The 13,047-nt window shown below is 32.8% G+C and overlaps 1 protein-coding gene across 6 annotated transcripts in view; it reads right to left on the bottom strand.

Annotated features, from left to right (window-relative positions):
- Positions 1–3,795: 3,795 nt before the first annotated feature.
- The window catches only part of LOC129576009 (uncharacterized), a 33,033-nt gene continuing 23,781 nt past the window's right edge, over positions 3,796–13,047 (bottom strand). For 5 of the 6 annotated variants that reach the window (XM_055460349.1, XM_055460345.1, XM_055460346.1 and 2 more), the window contains one exon: positions 3,796–4,299. In XM_055460349.1, coding sequence (XP_055316324.1) covers positions 4,196–4,299 — 104 coding nt within the window. In that variant the 3' untranslated portion in view covers positions 3,796–4,195. The remainder of the gene's footprint in view (positions 4,300–13,047) is intronic. The other variant, XR_008688852.1, reaches the window with a different exon arrangement.

The following is a 13,047-nucleotide window of genomic DNA, read 5'->3' as shown; positions in this document are numbered from 1 at the left end:
TTTACATAGCTCTATGCACTCAACCGTTACAATGGAAAATAAATTCAAAGTTTTTATTCAAAAGAATTTCATTGTGAATTTTTTGTCAAATTTTCATCATAATTTTATATATTCTTTTTAATCATACAATTATTCAGACGCACCATTATTCAGATAATAGTATTCTAAATTCTTAGTAAAAAAAATAATAATACTAAAAATCACCAAACATGTAATCTAATTCCTATATTATAATTCAAATAGTTGTAAAATAATCAAAATGACGCAATCGATCAAAAGCACCGGTCAAAATCTTGTTCTTTACGATTTGAAACTTATACATTGTACAAAATAAAACCGAATCAAATTTCTCCGAGACTAGCATTAATTAAATACACTGAGCCATTTTTTTTTTGCAAACGATTTCACAAAGTGTTGCTGAAAAATCGGTTTCAATTCATTCAGCTATAACTTTTCAATGGATTGTAGTGTATTTACTGTAGTAGTACGACCCATTGTTATATTCACTATAAATTTGGGTTTTGTTTATATAAAATAAACCTTGACCAAACAATATGTATGTACATAAGAGCACAGAAAAGTAAATCGAAATATCATTGAATGGTGTAAAGAAGACCATGGCAAACTCATCATATACTCAATAAATAAACAATACATCAAAAATACCATTTTTACCGATGAATAAGCATTTCTATGTCAAATAGTTCAATATGTATTCATCTGATCAATTAGCAGACAGAATATGCAACAGTCAGATCAATTGTTGTTCAATTTTAATGATTACTATGATGTAAAATCAATTATATATTCTATGTCACGATGTAGAATTTATGATTGGACGTGTGAAAGCAACTGGTATTACCAATGAATTTCAGTTGGTCTATGCCAAACAAACAACACACTCATGAAAAGAATTTCATGTTCAGAATAAGCAATATTTGGTGAACTGCCACACCTTTGTATTGATGTGAATTATCTGAGCATTGTAGCATTTACTGCCGGCTTGGAGTTAATCAATTCTAAACATTCCTTGGGCTATATCAACTTTAATCCGAACGCCTTTTGAATATTTGGGCATTGTGAATTAAGTAAATCGGTGACAGTTTTTTTAAATTTGGTTTTTCTTACGTGGTTTGGTTTTATTTATCAATTCACCAGAATTGATATTTTAATTTCGAATCAACAATAATATGCCCAGTTTTTTTACTCAATGAAAGCACATTTATGTCTGTCGCTGCGTCGCGACACTAGTAAGTAAGTGAAAGGTGGATAAGTCTGAAATGACATCGGTATATAAGTATAATATGCCGACGCGATCTTCCTATTTTGTTTACGAAAGACACGTCTGAAGTTGCCTATCGACATAATTCTATATGCAGATGGATATTAAACATAGTCACACGTCTTTAGTTAATTTCTCGCAATTTGTAGTTTGCTTCCGATTTGCATAGACCCACAATTTTAATTGAAACGGAAGACATTGTAGCTCATTGGTTTGCGTTGCGATAGGTATGAGGATCGCAAAAGAGATGAGATAAAATTAAAAAGCACCCAACAAAAGAAAGTAGATTTAATGAAAAGAAAAATAAGTTGAGCTTCGGAACAAACGAATGAAGTTAAAAGCAACTTGAACAATATATATCAACAAATTATGTGGTGCTGTTGTTTTGTTCATTGTTCATAACAATTATTAAGAAATTAAGTTGATATTTGCCATATTAAAATGAGATGTGCGATTTTTTTTTGTCGAATGTTTCTGCAAAAGATCGCTCACGAACAAAAATAATATAACAATGGTAAAGTTTTATTCCGTTTGTGTGTGACTGAAAGCTACGGGAAGATTCAGTTAGTTTGCCAATGTAATGATCCGAAAACATCCGTACACACAAAAATCACGAGTTTATAATTTAGATAGTTCGAAACAATATTCGTAATATGTAGTGCAATGCGTTTGGTAGCATTTCGTTTTTCTTCCACGTTTGATTTGAATGATTCACGAAAAAAGATGGAGATGATGCAGAAAAACCAATTAAAAGAAGGAAAAGGGCAGTGAAACAATACGATGATATGCATTGAAACAATGAAAAAAAAAAACACCACCAACAACAAAGAAAATAAATCTTGTTGCGTATTAAACACGCATACATTTTTTGTTTTGAATTGTATACGCCCTGTGATCGGTCTTCATTATGAGGAATTGAGTGAATAAAAATCGAAAACAAAAGCTGCATGCAGTATTCAATTGAAAGTATTACAGTTGTGGGTCGGAAACGGTGTTGCAGAAATAAAACAGATAATAAACTATCAATTTTTCATGTTAGTATTCCGTAAATATGTATCTTTCGGTGAATGCAGATACATTTTTTTACCATCTATCCGTATGCCTTTCCCCATATGCATGACGACGCCGATGATGTTGATGTGATCAACAAACCATTTGCAATAATACGTATGCTTTCTGCTCACAACCATAATAGATCACCAATATGGGTAAAAAATTTATTAAAAGGTGTGTTGCTGTGCGTTTATTTTTTATTTTTTTTATTTTCTGTCATCGGCAATTGGAACGTGGCAATTAGCGGCAGTGAGTGTATCTCGTCATTAACTGTTTTACAATTTTTTTTAAATCGTCAAATTCATGGAAGTTGATGCACAAAGGGTGGTGACTCTTGCTAGCAGTAAAATTTAGATAGAGACGGCGTGCATATCGAAATTTCTTTACATTAAAACCGATATCGAGACTGATATGAGCTTAATTTGCAACTTTGGTTGAAAGACTGGTTTCGTTCCATTTTTTTAAAAACAGTGTATTCACTTGTCATTCATAAAAAAAGCAAATTTTCTTGTCTTTTTTCAGCAGACCAGTTTTACGCATGCACACATGTAATACAGGAAGCAACTTATGTTACTCAACTGAAAGAAAGTATGTCAGCGACAAGGTAAACACAATTTAACATACCTTCCGCAACATAATTTGTTCTAATTGCTTGGATTCAAACCATGTCATCAACCACTTATGCACATCACTTCTTTTTACTTTGTCTAAAGTTCGAATGCCATTTCTTTTTTTGTTTTCATTTTATTTTAACAATGATCTTTTTGTCATTTGCGCGCAGTGCTATAATGTGTTTAGTACGTGCGCTATTCAAAAAGTTTCAGCTACATTAAATTTCATGCTCAACATCACGTCCAAATTGTACTCTTCACCATTTGTTCCTTCAAAGGTATTTTTAACTTCAAAGTGTTAAAAAAAGATGAGTGCACTCACAGTTTGGTCATAATCTAACTTTCGCAAGTAAACATGACATACATTTGGCATATACGAAATATGCGTGGAGAAACAAAACCTGATGGCGAACGCGTTTCTTGGCTGTCTGAATTCAATGCATGGAATGAAATGTCCGGATTAAAAGAAATTCTTTTCATAAGCGCGAATGAAAGCATGCATACTATATGTTTGCGTGTACTTGATGTAATCATAAAAAAAGTTCATACGACGCAAAACATGTTGAATGTTTGCCGAATTGTAGGTTTTTCTGTTTAGATATTGTATCACAAAATGACTCAAATTTCTTTCCCAATTGCAATTGTTCATATTATTTGAATGTGTGCTATTCTTGATTTTCAAAACCCATCAGATTTGATTTTGTTATAGAAAGTACCGAGAAATGGAACGGTTTATGTAATTAAACTCACCAATGTGACTATTTGTTTGCTTTTGTCTATCAAATTGTTTTTCCAGTTGAGATAAATGGAATGTATACGTCTCAAATCGTGGAAGCGATGCGTTGATAATTTTTCTTTGTATATTGAGTTGGGTTCCTGTGGCGTCTCTTTTTCTCGGTAACAAAAATTGGTCGAACAGCCTTGGGCCTTTTTGGTGTTTGTTGTGTGTTTGGTGAACTGGTGTCAAAATGGTGTGCACTCTATGGGATCACATTTAATTTACAAATCAACACGAGAAATGGAATAAATTTCCTTCCGTTTATTGGATTTAATAATTCGATTTTCTCAGATTTTTCTTTTTATTCTGCGCTAAAAACACCCTTCCAAATATTTGGTAAAACTTTTTTTTTCTAAGTGAACTCACTGGATAAATTTAATCACATAATCACGAGAAAAAAATACACACACATGAATTTTCATGGGTTGGTTGGGGGTAACTTCAAACACACTTCACAGATAAATATGACAATTATACACTACCACACAGAACCGTTATGGTGTTCTTTCGTTCTTTTTTCAACCATGTACACAACATATTGTTTCTCGGGAAGCGTTTAGATTGAATGGTTACGACTGAAATATTGAACCAAAATAATAATATATTAACTACAATGATCATCAGATGTTGTTTGACAAAAAAAAAAATGGTTTTGCAAAAAAATGGTCAGCATTGTTGTAGGATACGATGTTTTCGTGATATTATCATTATTTTATAGTCAATTTGGATGAATCATATGATCACAATACTTCTCGCTCGAATAATTACTATAGTTATGTATACACAGCGTTTGGTTCTGTCCCAGAAAAAATATCTAGATAAAAACGAGATAATCTCAAAAATGTCCAAATCTGTCTAGATATCTTTTTTAAATCTTTTTTCCGAATATCTTTGAGCTATCTTAAGATAATCTTTTTAGAAATATATCATTCTTTATTCATACGTCAATTTGATGAATTTTCTTCAATTTTTTTTTTTGGTTCTGTGAAAAATGCACGAAAATTGGCCAAAAAACTTTAATTTTTGAAAAATATCCCAATCAACAAAAAATTTTAGTTGGAAGATTTACGTGATTTACCCTGATTTTGAAGTGTATTTTTTTCTATAAATGGGATGTGTATATTTTTTTAACAAGTAGGACAAATCTGTAGTGTGAATCATCATTCGGTATCGATCGAATCTCTGATACAATTACTTGATGAATATCTTAATTTTTATCTTAAAAACTACAGATAGATAGTCGAAAAAAAAAACTGAAAACATAATAGATAAGATTTTCGACATTTTTGAAAAATTATCTAGATAAGATAATAGATACTATCTATCTTATCTTATCTTAATATCTTATCTAAGATAGATATCTTAACCAAACGCTGTGTATACATATATGATTACAATCATTATTCTATAGCTGTGCTCACGATTTTTTTTATCAAGATATCGTAATAAACTAAAAATATCGTTCGATATAGTTATTATGATGGAATCTTAATAACGCTATCAACTTTTTATCAGGATATTAACTATATTCAAATAATAACGTTATCGGATGAATCTTAATAATATCGTTGGGAAGTTATCAAGATCGAATCCTGATAATTTATCAACATTCAATCTTAATAATCATCAAGTTCTGGAAGTGGGTTTTGGTGGATCCTCAGGATCGACCAGAACTGCTCCCAGTTCTGGAAGTAGATCTTCAGGATGGGCCAAGGGCAGTGTCAAACCGGATCTGGTACATCCTGAAGATCCACTTCCAGAACTGGGAGCAGTTCTGGTCGATCCTGAGGGTCCACCAAAACCCACTTCCAGAACTTGATGATTATTAAGATTGAATGTTGATAAATTATCAGGATTCGATCTTAATAACTTCAAAACGATATTATTAAGATTCACTCGGTAACTTTATTATTTGAATATAGTTAATAACCTGATAAAAAGTTGATAGCGTTATTAAGATTTATCGGTATTATGATCGGATCTCAATAATCTCTAAAAATTATTAGGATGGTTATTAAGATACGAATATGGCACAGCTATACATTATTCAAATCAAAATATGTTAAATTTAAATATGATGACAGCACCACCAAAAAACGGAACTGATAATTCGCACTAAACCATATTACGAATTTGCCAAACAAAATATGGCGAGAATTGAAATCAACCAAGCAAACAAGCGCACAAATTTGAAAGTAAATCTATACACCGTATCTATATGGTACTAATCTATATTTCTGTATTCCTCCACACATATCATGAGTATAAACAATACATCAATACAGGTATTATATATTTGTTTTTTTTCTTCTATTTCTATGGATTTGGCTACATGAATTTCCACCAAAAATTTCTTCCCTTTCATATGGTACGCGAGCATTTGGTGTGTTTGTGTGGTGTTTTAAACGACTAATACGGTGGAATGTCCGAAGGAGAAAATGTCACGTAAAAACACTCGAAAGCGTCTTTTTATATAAAGGTTAGGAAATCCGTTATACTGTCAACAAAAGAATAATAGTTTTATATGGTTTATATACGTGTTTTGTACATAACACTTCTTGGAATATCTGACTTCAGTATGATTTTCCTCAAATATCACCTTTGATTGCATTCAAAACAAGGTGTAAATAAAAGGGATATTTTGCCAATACATTTGATATATATAGCATCTTCTACGGAAGTCAATCGATAGACGGCGGTTGAATTTTTCGGATGGATATTTTGAATCGCTCTGGAACATCTCCAGTCAATATTAGAACTTTGGGTCAAGTTTAAAATTACGTTTTGAGTTGGGTTTGAAATGCTGCTAGAAGCTGTTGACGACAATTGCATTGTTGTTACATTTTGATAATTTGTGAGACTTTTTTCTTTTTAATTTTAGTTATTCACGTTTTTTATTTTTCTCTGGTTTCCCAGTGCCTAGTTTTCACGGCTTGTTGAGCGCTAAGTAGAGATTCGACAACGATGTGGCATAATAATGCATAATATAAGTGGTTATTTATCTATTTAAAATTATAAAGTTTTGTTGTCAAAGACGAAAGAGAAGACTGTCATTGTTGTAAATCGAGTCGTCGTTATTCTCGAAATCGTGAATCTATGATAAATTCAATGTGTGTTGTTGTTGAAGTTAAGATTATTGTTGTTGTTGTTGTTGCTGTATTTTTTGTGTTGTATTCATATTTGCTTTTCTATTTTCAAACCGTCTATTGTACTTTTCTTCGTACAAAAATATATTATAGACTCTTTTGCACTGTAATCACAGAATGCGTTGAACACACGGAGCGCATAAAATGGAGTTTTCGAGTAAAACAATTTTGATATTAAAGACAGCATTGACTGTGATTGTTGTTATTTAAAAAATAAAATACAAACTTGCACAATAAATACAATCGTAAGCTCACTCTCTCTCTCTCATTCACACATTGATACTCGCATTTACGCGCCGCTCACGTCCAAAGTGTACTAAACATATGCCTAAAAAGCAAAAGCAGCGCAGAAAAATCACTTTCTCCTGACTCGTTATTACATAGTCGATATAAGTAATTTGAGTATATAAGAAAAAAAAAACATATATATGTATACATACATATAATGTATCTCTTTCGTATGTATCTCCTCCAATGATTATGTTTTACTTGAGCGCTAAATGTAAATATAGAGACTTATAAGATCAGCAAAATTGCATGATCGCAAGAGAGGAGAAAAGAAACAAACAATACACAGCACAGCGCATATATTTTTGCGACCGTCACATGATAATTTTATTTTTCCTTGGTTTACTCTTTCCTGTCGTTCATTTTTGGGCTGCTCGAAAATTATATGTAAAGATCGTTAAAATAGTTGTGCATATCGAACGATGTTGAATTTACTTACACATATCAAAAACAGAAACAGAAACTGAAAAAGACCAACGAATTCAATGCAACCTATGATCAGTTTCTTTGGTCTCTTCTTTTTTTTTGGTATTAGATCTCGTTTTATTTCTCGCTAAAAATCATTATCTCGACGAAAAATAAACAATACCAAATAAAAGCAAACATATAAACAAGAAAAAAACAAAATCTGAAGAGAGGAAAAAAGTACGGTAATTGCGTACGACATGGTCTTTGAGCAAGACTAATTGCAGGTGAAGTACAAGCCAATTGTTCACATTTTGGACGAAGCTGGTGCACAATAAGGTGCAAATAAATTTCAATGGCGAAAATTGTGAAATGAATCAATTTGACTCAAATTCAAATTTGAAAGTAAAGCGTTTTGAGAACTTTCCACTTGCTGTCATTTACACACGTTTACTCATACACACGTAAACTCGTTTTTTTTTTTTTAAATTAATCAGTCTATGCACCAACAATGACCGATTGAATGGATCAAAAAATTTTTGGATGAAGTTTACTTTTTCTGTTCAACAGTTACTTTCTGTCATATTGTGGTATCGTTTGGTTTGGGTGTTCGCCTGAAGACAATATGTTACCGATCGCTGAATGGGAAACGGTTTTGGTATTCAAATTGTAAATTGGTATATACTCTGATTTAGTATGTAGGTTTTCAACAAAATGTTCGTTTCCATTCCAGAATGAATGAAAATAAAGCGTTAGCTTAGTATCCCTATTACACAATTCAGACACCTTATAAAGTTGCTTTCCCATATCTATTTGTAGTTCGATTAACGGCGGCGGCAGCGAAATGGAAAAAAAAAACCATCATGCATTGCTTGCACCCACAATCCTGTATAAAGCGCATATTCACACTCACAAAGTATTAGTGTGTGCACCGACTGCAACTGAATATGATTTTTTTGTCGTCACACCAGTAATGTGAGCACGGAATGAATAAATAATTTGAATATTATGCAGTTATTCAATAAGCATAAAAAAGCTTGTGTAATGGAAGCAGCGCTGTGTGCTGCTGCTGCTGCTGCTGTTGGTGCGCGAATGTATGAGTGGTTTCGTCAGTGGCACACACGCGATATTTCAGGTTTACCTTTTACTCGACTTAACGATTACATTTTATTTTACCACATTTTTAATCGTATTTCGCGCGTATTTCATGCACACTTCGTGTTTCTTCGGTCTTTTTGAGTAGAGCCAGCCGATGGTGAATTTTGGTTCGTGTGTTTTGTTATATCTATGAAATGAAGTAAATGTGTATTTGTTTTTTTTTCTCTTCATTTTCGTTTCGGTAAAATAGCTTTCGTTGAATTCTCTGTTTTCGTTATTTAGGAAGAATATCTATAGGGCATTTGGACGGAATGCAGGAAAAGTACACACTCCAATTGCTTTATATACGGCATACATATGGAATATATAAACACGTGTGATTTTTCTCAAATCTTGCAATTAATTTTCTACCACAGATGGCATACACACATATACATATATGTATTGAATTCGATCATTCGGACAAAAAAAAGACAAATGAACAGACTATCTACTATTCCATGTGAATGTATTTTCTCCTGGATGCTAACAACAAATGATGGACTTGTACGCTATTTCATGTGTCGTTTCAAGTCTTTTTCATTTTCTACTTCTAATGATCAGTCTTTTTTCAATTATGTGTGTATGTGTGTTTTATTTTCATCAATTTTTTCTTTTTGTTAACATGAGAACATAAATAGGATTTTTGATGCGCGGCGCATTGGTATTGTTATACATTTAATATAACCAAAGTAATAACAACAACAACATCATTTAATTTTGTTCATTTTTCTTTGTGAGTTTTCTTGTATATATCATATTTTCTCTACATCTCTCAAATCCACGATTTATAGTTTTCGTTGATTTTCGTTGTCGATTCTTTTTCCTTTTTAAGTGGCAATCTAATGCCAAACTGTTCACTTAATCGATTTCATTTTTCATTTCTTATTCCATCTTTTTCAAATCGCACGACGTCGATGCAGCAGAAAACCCAAACTAAAAAAAACATTGATGATGATACACGACTGAAAGTGCGAAACCCAAACAGAAAGTAAAAATGCACACCAAATTAAGGGACTGAAATGGACCAATAGTTTTTTCTTCAGTTTAAGATTTGCGTTTATAAATATTCATACTTTTTCATGGCAAAATTTTCCATTTTTCTCAGCGAATCGAATGAAAATTTTATTGAAATGTTACTTGTTACACATACTAGTACACACACACACACTGAAACATTGACGAAAAAAACATCAACGCAAAAGTATTCGAAGAGAAAAAAACGCACAGTCTCTTTTCAATTCCTTTCGCCAACTCTTTAAAATTGGACACATTTTTTTTTCTTATTTCGCGGACGCACGCAAATGTAAAATGGTCAGCTTTGTGGCTTATTTTCTTTCTCTTTCCAACAGCCCGTGTTTAAATCGTTTCCCTCTCCTCACAGTGTCACCAATATATGCTTATATACGATGAATTATCTCAATAAAGTTTTTTTTTATCGTCGGTTCGTCTGTATTCTGATTATGGAGTTAAAGCTGATGTTATCGATGTGTTTTAGTTTTCATATTTTATAACGATTAGAAATCCGTATTTTTTTCTTTTCCAAACGGAAAAAATATCAAAATGTTGTTCGGCACAAAAACCGGTCGCACACAAAATGCACGAGACATTCGATCATTTGATCCATCCAAATAACTTTATTCACGAATAAATCCACCATGTAGCACAATTCGAGTTTTATCGATAGAGAGAGAAAAGAAAATCAGAGGCACAACAACGAATAAAACCATTTTTGAAAGAAACATGAAACTAGTAATCACAAAAAAGACAGAAAAATCACTTTTAATTAGAATTCAATTGGGACATGCATTTGAAATGAGGAAACATGTACGGCGACGACAGTGACATGCAAATGAGAAAAAAAAAATTAAATTCCACACACACTAACGGTTATGACCATCTTCGAATACGGATCGGCGCACACTAAAAGCATAAACTTAGAAATCGCAAGTTGTTTTTCTTAGCGCGATACGTAGAGGGGGATACAGTTAATTATGAGGTAGGAGGTGACTCTGTATCACTTGTTTTCTGTTTGTACAACGGATCGCGAAAGCCGCAGAGTTTCGCTCGAGTCTTAGCTGTCGTGGTGGTTTTTTGTGTGTGTATTTTCGGTGTTTCGAGCGGTTTACTAGTCTATCGTAAAACACGCATTCATGCTCAACATTTTTGGTCTTGGATATTTCATGCCTGCCGCTGCAGCAACAACAACCACAACAACGGTCTAATAATTATATTTCTAATGCATTTTTCCCCAGATCTAAAAAAATTTACGAACAAAAAAAACGACATTTTCTTTCGTAGATTTCATAACAAATGAAAACAGAGTTTTTTTCTCGGATTTATATTTGACTTTAGTGACGATTTTTTGGTCAGTGTAGAAATCGCAACCTGAACTTTTAATTGGAGCTCATCAATAGCAATCAGATAGGGTTCACGTCATAGATCTTATTTAATTTCCGTTTCTCAATCTCATGTCCATGTACCATATGATCTTATGAACGATCTAAGCAAACCTTGAAACAAGAAATCCAGACGAATATTCGGAAAGACTTAATTTGATTTGATTTTCGCATTGGATGGCACTGACACTGTTACATGATTCGTGTGCACATGTAACGCATTCGAATTATTACATGACAACTAGCAATATATACTACAATTGATCCGCCTCGTATAGCACCGAAGCAAAATGGATAAGTTTCGCGTTTTCCGTCATCCGTCAATTATGTACATTTTCTGAAAAAAAAATTCAAAATTCGGTTGAACTACAAGATATGGTCGATGTGGAGATTTGTTTACGTACGACATGAATTTCGCTGACTTTTAATCATTTCAATGCCTGCTAGCAACGAAAGAGTGCGCCGCGGTAGTCACAACTGTAAACACTATACACGTTGATCGATATAGGAGTTCGTGTGTTATTTTTAGTTCAACTTCTTACTATAGTAACATGTATACATGCGGCGCTGGAGTCAAGTGTCAAAAAATTAAGCGTCCGGCTAGCAGGCATTAGATCATTTTGTAATATTTTCCAAAGTTTGTTGCTCTATGAATTGACATAAAAACGGTGTGTCCAAGTAGCTTTGATGAAATTAAACTTGTATAGTCATTTTCATTATATCTGTTACAAAGAAATGTCAAAGCAAACAAGATAAAACCTTGGTTGTTATGTATCAATGGAGACGAACAGATGAATTTTCACTACAGATGTCGCTACATCAAGTGAAAAAGTCATTGAATTTGAAAGGAAAAACGGAGCGCTTTGGCTCAAAAAGGCTTTCTTTTTATTCCAAAATGTTCATTTCGAAAACGCACTATGTCGGAATCAGTGCACGATCCCCGGGTGTGTTCGATAAAGAGTCTCTGAAACTGTTTTAGGCGAAAAACTGCTTTAACTTTGAGAGAAAAAGTGGAGGCTTTGGCAGAAAAAGCCCTACTTGATCGCATTGCTTCTTCAAGATGTTCGTGCATATTAAACTTATAATCACTGCGGAATTGCTGTCAAGTTGTGCTTAGAATTTGGTCGAAGAAGAAATGATTTTTTAATCCAAAAACATAGCTTAATGTTTTTTTCATAGCTTAACGACATCTGTAATTTTCAAAATTCAAACCGTCTCTATATTCTCGAGAGTGCGTCCTGAAATATTTCAAATGAGTTTGACATCACAGATATTAACGGTAATTAGCATACTTACGACCAAGTAGTTTCAATGGTAGTCAAACACAGAGAGAAGGCAGGAAGGAAATATTCCAACCCTGCGTTGTAAATGTTGTCATTGCAGACGATTTTGTGAATTGTCCAATCATGGTTGGAATTTGACGACGAGGAGTTCACAGATCCTCAAATACAAATGAGTTTACCACTGTCCGTTCAATGTACGCTCAAATACTCACAGCAGAGACGCAGAGTGAAAAACAAGACCGCAGAGCTTCGCTTTGCTCCGCTCTGCGTTCTTGAGTTTTAAGTTACTTAATCTATTTTGTTGTTTCAGAACAAACTATTTTTTGGCGCACTACATGAAATTTATTTCATCAAAGTAACTTTGAAGTAATATATTTATTTGCAAAATGAATTACAAGATCTTGGATTAATTTCTTTTTTGAAATATTGGGTGTATAACTTTGCTTTCGCCGTTTTTTTTTTTTTCAATTTTTGAGGCTTTATTTTTTATTTTTTTTTATTTATTTATTGATTACTTCATGGTTGCTCCTGATGTAGAATGTCTTATATCTATTTAAAATAATTACTTTTCTATGACCACACTACTGAGTATCAGATATTTTTTATAATATTTGAGTAATCATGTGCTCTTTTTCAATTTACCAGTCCATTTATATACATTTTTA

The sequence above is a fragment of the Sitodiplosis mosellana genome, unplaced genomic scaffold, assembly GCF_009176505.1.
Source record: "Sitodiplosis mosellana isolate CC-2019 unplaced genomic scaffold, AAFC_SMos_1.0 Smas_scaffold_6170, whole genome shotgun sequence".
NCBI classification, from domain to species: Eukaryota; Metazoa; Arthropoda; class Insecta; order Diptera; family Cecidomyiidae; genus Sitodiplosis; species Sitodiplosis mosellana.
The sequence above is the reverse complement of the archived record's forward strand: the minus strand, read 5'-3'. Positions and strand labels throughout refer to the sequence as shown.